This window comes from Nipponia nippon, unplaced genomic scaffold, assembly GCF_047370975.1.
Source record: "Nipponia nippon isolate SJK-2023a ecotype South Korea unplaced genomic scaffold, ASM4737097v1 scaffold_12, whole genome shotgun sequence".
Lineage (NCBI taxonomy): Eukaryota > Metazoa > Chordata > Aves > Pelecaniformes > Threskiornithidae > Nipponia > Nipponia nippon.
Window position 1 is genome coordinate 9,031,724 of NW_028262313.1, and position 13,009 is coordinate 9,044,732.

A 13,009-nucleotide genomic window follows, 5' to 3' on the forward strand; every position below is an offset into this window, starting at 1 on the left:
TAAGGACAAGCTGATGCAAAACCACATTGACAGCGCACTAGCACTGCTTATTCCAAATCTGAGCTTGAAATACAAAGTTTATTCTAAACATCTTAGCTTTCTTTTCTGATAAAAACTAAGTCTGCTACTGCATCTCACTAATTAGAAAAAAAAGAGCAATGGAGGAAGAAAAACTGCTTCCCGGTGGAAGTCTATGGACCTGTACACTACCTTGCTAAGCAGATCTATAGCATGAAAACTGTCACCATCTAACATATTTAAAGGGATTCTTATGCTATCTGCAAAACTTGCCTATTCTCAGGAAAACCATATGGCTGTAACACATTCAACACCAAATCAGAACACAAGCTAATATGTGAATTAGCATCAGATACCATTGTGGCTTAGAAGCCTTAACTCCAAACAAAAATTTATTACATAGCACAATAACCAAGCAATTAGGCTCACATTTGAGTTGCTCTCTTCAGTTCTACACCCATCAAGCCTAATTCTTCTTTCTTTGCGTCCCACCCCCGCTTCCAGGAAGGAAGCCGGCCCACTGTTATTTAAAAAAAAAGCCTAAAGGAACTCTGAGAATTTCTTATAACCTACAAATCTGTAGAGCACTTATATCTCCTTGTAAAAGTGTCACTTACTGGCACTCTGCCTTTTGCTCTAAACGCTGCCACTTTTGAGAGGTCATCATCCTTTACACTGGTTGGCACAACAAGAACAGCAGGATACGTATCACAAAGCTCATAGGTGCTGTTAATTTTGGATATTTTCCAACTCTCATTGGGCAAGCCCTGTATAAAAGCAAAACATTTTTGTATTTTTCAGGTTAGTCCTTTACATATCTGAGTTTGGGGCGATGAACATTTTTATATGCTACATACTTTTTAAAAAAAAATCGTGCCTACATTTTTCTTTTAAATAAGCTATAAACTTTAGGTCTTCATATTGAACCATAAACCAAAACACTGACAGTCTTTCCCATTTATTTTTAAAACTGATATGCAAAATCACCATTTGAATAGGCTGCACACTCAGGTAAAAAGTGATCATACAGTGAAATAAAAATACTTTTGCAACTAGGAAACTGTAGATTTACAATGACAAACTACGGTTACTCTTCTGTTTAATGCTGCTTATTCAAACCCAAATTTTTATAAAGCCTGTATTTTCTAGAAACAGCACTTGGAAAACGTGGACTTAAGAACGCATGTTAAGATAGACCAATTTGCTCAAGTACTCAGCACCTGTTACCTCCATCAACTTTAGCAGGCACTCAACACTCTCGAAGTCAGGCCACTTGCATTTTATTACCTAAACATGAGATCTAGACAGCCTCTGTATGTAGCTAGAGTTGAAAATTTTGATTTTTCTTTAATATTTTTTTCTTGTTTAAATGGCTCTGGGGGAGATGGAGAAAAAAAATAATACACCAAGTACTTGTATAACTTACCTGCCTCTTATATTCTGCCATTGGATCATACACTTTCCAGCCATTAACAGCAAACTTTTCTTTATAGCTGAATGCAAAAAGAGGCTAAAGACAACAAAGAAAAGGCATAAATTACCATCTGATGGGCTGTATGCACGATAAGCTCCAGAACAGTGAACGTCCTAATATTTCAAATGTAACACTTCTAAAACTTTTTAACAGCAGACATAAAACCTTTGGTCAAGACTGAACAACACTGTGCTAAGAAAGAAAATGAAAGACAGTTTCCTCCTTCAAGTACATGCTATATAATTAACAAAATCAAGATAGGAAACAGAGATAGCTGAAGTTACTTGCCTGTGATCATACAACACATCAATGGCAAAGCCAGGATGAGGAAATTGGTCTCCTACCTCCCAACCAATTCTTTACCCACAGAAGCAAACGAAATAGCATTCTGCAGCTAACTAACAATAAGACTAATTGTATCTGTTTGTTGTTTTAGACAGAACTTCTAGACTGAATTATCTACTGCAGAAAATAAGAGTCAATACGTATGTATTTTTCATCAGCAACATTAGGCAAATCTAGATCTCAAGGGTTATATACAAATTAAATAACTTCACCGATAGCAGGACATAGCATAATGGTTTACAAATTAATGCAAAAAGGAAACAGGGTCAGAGTAGCTTGGCTGCTTTGTATCAGATTTTATGAATCAACATTTCAATGTTTGTTATACAGCCCTTGTATTTCCCCACCTACACTTTCCAAAAAGAGGAGAGCCAGTGACAGCCTTTTCTACATCGTAAGACTTACCAGCCCATTAGAAACAGGAAATGCGCGTGTCACGAGGTTTTCAAAAATCTCCAATCTGTTCTGCTCTTCCTGCTTATAGGCCAGCCGCAAATTTCTCATATCCTGTCAAAAATAAGTGACACTATTTTACTCTATGATAAATTACAAAAAAAAAACAGTTATAAGAAACTTGATTCAAGGAAGGCATATACGTAGCGCTAAGTCACTGACATCATCTAACCCACATCAGAACAGAGTTCTGTAAATGTTCGTATCAGATGACTAGGATGACCATTAGAGTTGCTAGATATCATAAAAATAGCCATTCTTCCTTTGAATTCACCCTTGAGACAAAAGGCAGAAGTGTTTAAAACTGCAAGTATCATAAGAGGAATTGAAATATATTATCTAAATGAAGCAGGGTTCAAATACAGGGAACTGATCAGACAGAAAAACAGCACATGTGCACGCAGATTCCTCTTACAGAAAAATGAAATGAAAATACTTTAATATGAACAAATCTCTACAATGCCATACCTTGCAAACTATTTCTATACCACACGAGTTGTCTCCGTGGCTCTGTACTCCAATTTTTTCAACTCTACTTATGACTCCAAGGGGAACATCAACAACAAAAGGTGGATCCTGAAATTTGTATATAAAACAAATGAATTTTGTTACCTTAGGAGGAACACAAACTAGTATTATTTATGTATGTTTCATTAGAATCAACTATAATTCCCGTTTAATAGACTGCTGCGGAACATCATACTTCAGTTACACCAAATCTGTCACTTTCTGAAATCTACTTCAGCAACATTCCTGTCTGAAACAATATGCGGATAGAGAGCGAAGTCTTACCCTTTCAACACTTTTGATATACATTCTGAAGTCCGTCACTGTTAGTGTACCACTGACTGCTCCCATAAATGGACAGATATACATAACATCTTTAGCTGGAAAAGAGACCAATTAAAGCTTTGTTTTACTATTACAGACATTTGTTCCATAAAAATCTATTTCCATTCAAAAATAGCGAGATTTTTGCAGTTCCGTAAGATTTTGATGCTTGACCTCTATAGGAAAGCCTACTCTTCAGATGCTGTCAGGACTGAAAAAGCTGTCTTGATCTCAACAGTGAAAACAATCAAATTCCTCAGTCCCACTGCTGCTCAGCAACTGCTGAGCAACTGGGGCTGGGCTCAGCCAGCACAGGCTGCAGCAAGGGCAGGCAGGTAACAAAGCACCCTGCTCCTGTTCTTAGCTGCAGGCGGCTCTGGTCCCTGCCCTGAGGTGTAAAGCACCCACACGCACCTCAGAAAGAGAGCACCCAAATGGGCAATTACTGATGTGTAGGCAACCGACCTCCAAATAATTCAGTTACATGCCCGTATCTTCATTTTCACTTTTATTTGAAAGAGCTAGTATTCTTTTCTAGCCAAGCACTGTACTGCTAATGCAGAGCTTTGTCACAGGCCAAAGTGAAATAAATCTCATTAAGAAATGGAAACTAAGTTTTCCACAACTTCATCTTCTTTGCTATCACAATTTTGAATCTATGAAGTATCCTTGGCACCCCCAAGCAGAAATACAACCCATACACCTATACGGAACAAACTAACCCTTGAAAAAAAATGATTTATCTATATGGAGCAAGTCATCCTCTGGAACTGATTTCTCCTTCCTACATTTGGATTTAAAAGACAAAGAAAAGAAATCCACATGAAATCAACTAATCTGAAGTGGCATTAAATTAAAATAACAAAAGTCAAAAGGAACTAATATTCTGTTTTTAAATAAACTAATGATTTAATAGTACTCAGTGTAGTACTCAATAGGATGCTTACCAATAACTTTGATTGATTCTCCAGGAAAAAGTGGAGCCTCTTCCATCTGTGCTAGTTTGTTTCCATCCCGCAGTGCCTGGCAGAAATCCAAAACCATGAGTAAATCTCACTTTCCATCTGTACTACACTGATACATTTTGATGCAAAGTGCTTTTACTACCAGATTACCGGAACACAAAGTGTATCTTTTTTTACAAGGCACAACTGTATTAAACAGCACCATAATAAAAAAAACAAACACAAAACTCGGTATTATAAATATTACACAGACATACATGTTAGTAACGTATCAGTGATAGAGCATTTATGCAACGATTAGTTTCACATGCTAGCTACATATAGCATACAAAAATATGAACAATAAGATCAGCCCAAATCTGTAATTAATAACTTCTTAGTCTTTTGCAAAATGCAGGTATTGTTTTGGGTATTTTATCTACTCGAGAACATTTTAAAGCTCATATTATTTTTTTTTTCTATTCTTAATGTTGTTTATTTGAGTATTTTCATCTGAGAGAATTATATGGCAGAAGCTTTATTTATTTAACGTTTTAACTTTGTATTTTTGATAGCAAGAAGTCAGAAGCACCCCACGATGCTCTACTTCCATCAATACCCTACTGAGAGTGCCACAGGTTATGGAAGAGGTCCATTATAGGGATTTTGGATCCAGAAGGTCAGATTAAGAATGAAATAATAATGAAATACAGAAGAACAATTAGCAATTTTAAAATAAAGGCTAGTTCCATAAATTTTCATTTAGGTAAATGGCTTCGTTCCTGAATGATGCAAGATTGATCCTTTGGGCCCTTCGTTGGTGGCTAAGATTTACAATGTACTAAAGATTTTAATTAAGAATAAAAGGGTTTGCGGGACTTTTAAGGACCATGTGAGAAAGTGATGTCTCTCAGGTCAACGTGATGAGATATTAAGGTTTCAATTTTTTACATCCTGAAATGAAAATAAATATAATGGGCTATGTTACAGTAAACAAATAACTCTTCCCTTGTATTACAGCTCTGATCCAGATACAAATAACTGGTAGGATCTGTCTGCCTCCAAACTACCCCAAGCCCTCACTAATAATTTCTAAAGATACTTAAATTGATCTCTGGCTTTAGATTTTCTTGGAAACTAACATAATTTTATATTGAGCACCCAATCACAAAAGATGATGTGTAGAGAATCAGCCAATACTTACAAACCTAGAAGGACAGATGTGCTCTGTCAGATAGGGGCTTACGTGCCGTAATACATTTTAGACCATGTGACGTTACGTGAAAACCCTACCAGTTAACACACTAAATGCTTTCTACGGATTGTTTTGCATGAGAAATGTAAGATTTGTATGTACTGTACAAGTACTAATATATAGTACCTTTGCTACACAGTTAATGAATGAAAGATGAGTAAAACTTGCCACCTGATCAGGTTCTGCTTCAGAACGATAGCCATTGTGTCCATCCTGAATCTCCTGCATTGCATGAGGCAGCAGTAGGGCAAGAGAGAAGTAACAGGAAAAAAACATGCAGACAACAAGTGAAAGGACAGAATCTTTTCTTTTTTGTTTCCCTTTTTTTTTTTTTTCCTTTCCTTAAAAAGACAGCACATACTTTAACTCCAGTTTAGCTATTCAAAATCTTCCACTCCTGGCACAAACTACTTTCCACAGAAAGGAATCCAAGCTATTAGCAGGATGCTTTTAATGTTATTTGGCACAACACAAAATGAAAAATTTAATCCCTTTTTCACAAAAGAGTCAGTGCTGGTAGATAAGAACATAGAAGTATGTACTGTCTTTTTAAGACAAACAACCTTATAGTGAAGAAAATGAATTCAAAGTATGCCACATGCTTATCAATAGAAGAAATTGAGTACAGCTTGCAATGGTAGCATTAGGGGAAAACTCATGCGGTCTTTCAAGGAAAAAATAGGTCGACATCAAATAGAAGTATCTAGACAATTTAAAAAATGCTTTACTCTGTAAACATGTTTTAATTGAACTTTCAGTTTTACAGTTTCACACATTTTTCCAGCAACTTCTGTGTTGTGGCTGAAAACCTACTCAGTAACTTTACAGAACCTAAAATTACTCCTCGTAGCAAAATATGCAAACAATTTACATTTTTATGTTAATTTAATTTTGCATCATATTGGCAGCAAATCCTGAATATTAATTAAATCTCTTTAATAAACATAAGGTCCCTATGCACTCCAGAGAGAAGCACAAATGTCATAGGGTCATACGAAGTAATTGTTTTAATACGTTCAGCCAAAATTGTTCTTCCGCCTTCTTTCTTTATTCACTGGAGAGGAGTTGTGTTCATGACAGTCTGTTATTCCCAGTTCACATGCACAGAACTTCTCACTTGATAGACTGTAAAACCAGCCTCAGTCTAGATTTGCAAATGTTTGCTAAAGTCAATTTTTCTTCTTACAGTATTTCTACAGAACCCTCAAAAAAGAAACACTTAGAAGAAGGACTTCAGATATCTTCAGGTAATTTGAACTCTACAAGAGTTAAAAAAGTTATAATTAATTAAAAAAAACCTTTCAAATTATAAAGGACTCCTAACATTTATGTATTGGTGGAATTCTGTTAAATGGAAAATACTTAAATTTCAGATGATAAAAATGTTGTTTCTGAAATTAAAGCAAAGTAGATATTGTGATCTCTGAAAGAAAACCGGAAGGACAACCAGCAAATACACCACAAGATTTTAAATAAATGAAAGAGAGAGAAGCACAGCAGATCATTCAAAGACCGAAGCCTTTACAAAGAACTAGGAAAAGCTGAACGAAAACAATCAATTTTTGTTACTCAACCCAGACCAATTATTTCAAGAGCTATCTATTTAGAAAAAAAAGATCAACTTGTGGATTTGTATGATTGGACTAAACACATCATTTTCAAATATGTAAACAACGGATGAGAAAAAGAAATCATTCAGACTTCATCTCTTGGTTGGAGACTGAACAAGAGGTCTTTGTTTGAATAAAAGTGTTAGACACATTTCATGAACAATGTCAGAACACCATCCAGATCATTTCTCACTCCATAAATGTTACTAAGAGAGAGGGACGAGAAAACAAGGCATGCCCTTTTTATATCTCCAGCGAACAATGGGCAAGACCCAGTCTCAAAATTATCATTAAAAAGATGCAGGTCATTGCACTAGTGTCTAACTTCAAACCTAACTTTCAATCCTACTACAGGGTGGTAACAATTAAGGTAAAACATGTACAAAGGCAAGCATGAATTGGTATCTTATTTAAATAGGACAGACACAGATATAATGATTTTACCACTAATATTCTTTAGCATAGATAACACGTTAGAGCTGCTAATACAGTACTCTGTAGTCCGAAGCATGTAAGCCTCAGTTACAAGCATCCATTTTGTCAAAATTAATGTAATAAAACTGAAGTTAGTATTGCACATTCATAACATAATTTAAAAATACTGCTCTCTTACACATTGACTTTTATTGCTCATGAAAACATTGTAATGTATATAAAGCATTTCTATGGCAAAGAAGCTGTTGCACTGAATAGCAAAATGGTCTGACTGGTTCATAAAAAACATTAATGAAGTAAAGAAGAACGCTCGACACACCAAGATCTCACACAGCACAAAAGACAAACAGGTAGGAGGCCGTTTTACTGCTAGCCAAAGGTAATCTTACCCGTATAACAGGCCTCCTGTATACCTGTTAGTTAAAATATAAAATGTTATCCAACAAAACACACAGATTTGATTTCTTAAAGATACTATATCTTACTTCATCAGATTTTCAGAAGATCTTTACTTCCAAACATTTTAATTGTAGCCGGATTTTAAAAGAACAAAACAAAATTATGCAGATCTAGTAGCTCTCATTTGCAGAATTGTTTTGGTCTAAAAACAATCTAGCCACTTCATTTTAGTGATGTAACAAATGCCAAGCTCTTTTGAAACATTCATTCCTAATCACCCTTTTATCCGGTTACAATGTGCTATTGTGAAAAGAGAAGAAAGAGCCTGGTAATCCTTCTAGGTGGAAGACAATAAGCCTGCAGTAACAGCCATGAAGTATAACCACCATATCTTTTAGATTCAAACGGCAAAACAGGGATAGCGACAACTCTTCTCAACTTATTTCTGAAGGTGTCTATATTCAGCTACTATAATCTAAGCAATTTTCATTTATATGAACGCCTCATTCGAGAATACTCTCCAGGCAGAGAGTATGTCAGAGAAGACATACACAGCAGAGTTCAAACTCAGAGCGAGATCGTGTTGCTGTAGGGTTTAGCAAGCAAGAGCTCGCTCAGTGCTCTCTAGTTTTGATTATTTCATTTGCAGCCCTTTTGCTTCCTTTGATCCCCCCCCCCGCTCCCCCCCCCAAAAATTACACTCTGATAACGGAGGCTACACAGAGTAACACCATTAGGTTCAAGAATCAGTAATATTTACCTGTTTTTGCAAACGTATTGATTGAAACATTAAAAAAAGATGAAAGAAAGAATGAAGCAGTGAGTTCCTGATAAATCCAGCAGAAAGCAACATAACTGCCTGACCAGTTCCAGCAGCAAACACACAGATCTGGCCCTACCTGACGTTTCTGAGTTGTTGTAAGACAGACTCTAAATGCAGCAATTCAGGGTTACCAAAGGTAACGAAGACCCAGAAAACTGATCGGCGCGCATCAAAAGGGAAAGATGTCTCAAAGGAAAACTGAGTTACAAATGGGCATTATCTTTTTACGTGTGAATTCCATAGTAATAATGAATAAACCCAGCCTGTTAGTAGTACTGGCTAAGCAACGAATTGTACCACTGAACTTCTGCAGAAGCTCAGTGCAAAGGAAACCCTCTCCTAAAGCATAGACACCACTTCACAAGATACTGGTCCTGAACGTAACTAAAGATATTCCAGGATAAAAAATTCCATGATGTTATACACAAATATGGGATCTCAAATCATGGCAATGCAATGATGCCAAATACAATTTATACACAAAAATTCTGAATACCTCCAGGCTTAATTTTTTTCTTTCATTTCTAAGAAAGTAGAATTTTAATTAGGCCTTAGAAGACTTATTGCTGTTAAATAATATCCAAGATGAGTTTGGTATAGAGGAGGTTATTTAGAATTAAAAAGCACTCTTTTTTCCAGAGGAATGCATTCTAACTCAGAGATAAACTGAACACCAAGCTTACACACTTGGATTTTACTAAAATGAAGTCCTTGATCTCCAGGGCAAATACAACGTCGACAGCTGTAATGCAAGGTTTCCCACAATGTTTTATCAAAGATGTTAGCCTTGACCCGAAGTAAGCATTTGCAATTCAGCTGCCATAGCATGGAAGAGCTACACTTTTTTATGAGTATAAGCTGCTGACTGTGCCAATAGTGTGAAACTCTGTGAGGTGAATTTTTAAGTAGACTACGGTCAGAATCATTTTGTGGATTGATCTTCAGGCTTGGGCTGAATCTGACCTGCTGTCACAGAATCTAAAGTACGCTGTTTCTGGAGAACGAACTTTGTAATCACAGAGCATATTAGAAAATAATTTAAAATCTAGTTAAAAACAAAAAAAGATAAAATCTTAATTTGGCCATTTTGCATGAAGACCACGCAATTGTTTCAAATCTAGGATGAAAAAAGTATCTAGATAGCAGCAGCCTGCGTTTCTTAAAGGGACTTTTATCAATTTGTAAGAGAAGGAAAACTGCATAGCGCCACTCTTGATAGTTCAGTTGGCTGGCTGCATATAGGAAACTGCAAATGAGCATGAAAGAAGAGGGGTAAGAAAGCATAATGGAACCTATCAGGTAAATCATACTGTGCAACCATTACCTTGGTGACAAAAACGTTGCTGGGAGGGAATAAAAAAGGTGACTTTGTTTGTTTGTTTGATGTTAAATTCTGTGTCTCTCTCTCGTAAAACCCCATGAAAAATGACAGTCATTTATATTCTTTGCACGGTAATGAAGACATATGCATTTACTTTTTGTGAAATCTGGCGAGCTCAATTCTGTACTCTGAATGACACACACTAGAAACAATTTCAACCTGTAACTATTAATCTACTTTACCAAAATTTTTTTATGTAGCAATCATAAAACTCACTTTTGGCATTTTATTCAAAACATTGACTTTTAATTTTCCTTTCACCTCTCTCTTAATTTTTATTCTGTAGACTTCAATGCCACTATTCTAAATACGGAGGAAAACACAAAGCAGATTCAAGAGACTCCTACGCATAATGAGATGTTTCTAGTTCTGAAACATTCCGTGATCACTGAAGTACTTACCACCTGCTAATCAAGGTAGTAAGGACTTTCCTGATCACTCACTCTTTTATCTTAAACAAATCAATGCGTTCCTCAAGTCACTTACCCTGTAGTCTCTGGACACACCTTCTGATGGGACAGACCCTGAAATCTGACTAGAAATGGTTGCAGCTATCAGCTGTTTACACCATTCCACATGGGATCCAGTTGGGCTACAAAAACAGAACATTTGAAATTATTCAGCGGTAATTCAAAATGTATATGAAGAATAGCATAGCAACGTAGCACATCCAGAAACCAAGACCATAAACGATCACTAACATCATAAAAATTAACTTGCTTTGTTTTGGGCAGAATGCAACTATTTTGCTGATCAAATTAGGGAAAAGAATTTTACTAGATCTCATCAAAGATGTAGAGCTGTCATTAGGTTAAAAGCGAGGTTAGGGTCCTAGGAACTTATAAAAATGTTGGTTTCTTTATCCAGTGTAATTTTTTTCATCATTCACACATTTTTTTCTTAAAGTCATACATGGAATGAATTTGGTCAAGTAACAGGAAACTCCTTACACTTTCCTTATTATTTCCTGATTATTCAGTAAATCCTCAAAATTAAATTACTCTATGCTAGTATTTAAAAATTTAAACTATGCTAGTGTTGTATTCTATATTAATATTAAATGTAGAAAATACATGTTTTCTAAAGGGTAACTTCTAGTTAGCCATATTTTTTTCCTATTTATAAAATAACCTCTGAATAGCCTTCAGGACGGGCCTTCCCGGGCCACAGCAAGGAATTCTGCAGTGTAGGTGCTTGCAAGAACCCTAAAGACAGAGCATCTGAGCAGCAGAATCACACTAAAACCCAGATGATGCGTTTCGAGAAGTCGCCTGAACTAGTGCTGCTTACGAATAACGTAGTATTAAGAGTGAGAATCAATTACGCAGTTTGTTGCCAGCCACTTTGAAGTGCACTAGGTCTGCTTCAAAACATGCCACTATCTCATGAAAAACTGGGAATGCCAAAGGGAACTGTTCCCTGAGTGCCACGGCACCCTCACCTGATGCCTTAGATAACCGCCATTTCTTCAAACAGTTCGGTTGGGCTCTTCTGCAGGTTTAATGCTTATTTAGAAGTCAAATACAGAAAGAAAATTCTAATTCATTTTTAGAATTCATTCATAAACTAGCTTTGGATTCTGTGTGTATCTCGTGCCATTGAAGGGAATAACTACACACGCATACCCAGCACCGGGCAGGTGCACCGCAACTTGGGACATTAAGAGGGTGGGATAATGGCATAAGATGACCAATTCCTACTTAACTAGAGGTCTTTTCTTACATTAACTCTGCTAGGACAGGTAGATATAAGGTGAAGATGGACGCAACAACTTCGTACCTGAAATGAAAGCTCTTTCAGAACTTTTCTGATAAATTTTAGTAGCTTTCTCCCCACCTACAAAATTCTACACAGTACTAGATCACAAAATGTTATTTTGCAACTAAAACACGTCCATGATATTCCTGCGTGAACAACGAAGATGATAACTCTCAGGTTAGTGCTGAACTCGAGTCCAGGTTCACTTAGAGAAACTCTTCACTTAAGTTTTACAAGTGAGTGCATGAGCTCAACGCTACAGTAATCCTTTTCTGATCTCATTTATGTCTCCTCCTCTCACCTCTCTTAGTTTCTAGTGCATCTCTTTAGGGTTTGCCTAAGCTTCTTTCCAAATAAGCATTTACTTGTTCATTAAGAAGAGGATTTATTTTTCTACGGCTTATCTTCACTAGGAATCACTACACCAACAAAGTTAATAGCAGCAGGAAAACAAATGCGAATGCAGTTCGGTCTCCTCCGACCAGCGTCTCAGGATGCACCAGTGTGCCACAGGACGCCGACCATACCGACGTGACTTATCACCACTGTCCAGCGGACGCATACCAGTACGCGTCTTTTCATTCTGTCCCATCGGAGGTCGCGCACATTAGCGCAGGCTGGTGCAACCGTACGGGCAAATAAATAAATTCTATGAGAAGCAGGCATTATAACTTTTCCAGGGTAGTACAAGATTAGGAGAAGAAAGAAAGATGAATATTAAGACAAGAAAGTGCATTAATACAGAATACAAAGATGTATGTTCTGATGACAGAAGATGGACATTTGATTTCCACCTTCGCTAGAACAATGTAAAACTCCAGCCTTCTCCTAACAGAAAAGAGATAGCATGTGGAGACTGGAACCTGGCACTGATTTCTAAATACAGTCTTTTTTTTATTTTTCATCTGGGTGAAATCTCCGTTAGTTTCGACTCCTTGTTTAAGGATTTTCAAATTCAGCTCCGAAGCCTGTCTCCAGCTGGAGACTTCTGGAGGAAGGAATCCCTCTGCCAGCGGCCGCTGAACGGGACGCGGTAAGGCCGGGCCCCGGCTCGGCGCAGCCGCCCCGGCGAGACCCCGCTCTGCCACCGGCGGCCCCACACCCCGACCGACACCGCCCCGCTCGGGGGCTGCTGTCACACCTCCCCGGATGCCATACGCACTTGCATGGAAAAAAAAAAAAAAAAAAAAAAAACAAAAAAATCGGGAATACAGACTTAAAACCTGAGAACGGTCTCAGTTGCGTTTGCAAAGACGAGAAGCGACGCGCTGCCCAAAAAAACC

The 13,009-nt window shown here is 37.2% G+C and overlaps 1 protein-coding gene across 15 annotated transcripts in view; it reads right to left on the reverse strand.

Moving 5' to 3' along the window:
• MTMR1 (myotubularin related protein 1) overlaps window positions 1-13,009 on the reverse strand; it is a 40,670-nt gene that overhangs the window by 27,001 nt on the left and 660 nt on the right. For 5 of the 15 annotated variants that reach the window (XR_015702606.1, XM_087748662.1, XM_087748668.1 and 2 more), the window contains exons 2-10: window positions 10,455-10,560; window positions 7,755-7,778; window positions 5,447-5,542; window positions 4,069-4,144; window positions 3,083-3,177; window positions 2,759-2,866; window positions 2,243-2,344; window positions 1,445-1,528; window positions 636-785 (exon numbers count right to left, since the gene is read on the reverse strand). Coding sequence is in view for 14 of the 15 variants with exons in the window: in XM_087748662.1 (XP_087604788.1) it covers window positions 636-785; window positions 1,445-1,528; window positions 2,243-2,344; window positions 2,759-2,866; window positions 3,083-3,177; window positions 4,069-4,144; window positions 5,447-5,542; window positions 7,755-7,778; window positions 10,455-10,560 (841 nt within the window). In the remaining variant the exon portion in view is untranslated. The remainder of the gene's footprint in view (window positions 1-635; window positions 786-1,444; window positions 1,529-2,242; window positions 2,345-2,758; window positions 2,867-3,082; window positions 3,178-4,068; window positions 4,145-5,446; window positions 5,543-7,754; window positions 7,779-10,454; window positions 10,561-13,009) is intronic. The other 10 variants (XM_087748664.1, XM_087748670.1, XM_087748665.1 and 7 more) reach the window with 6 other exon arrangements.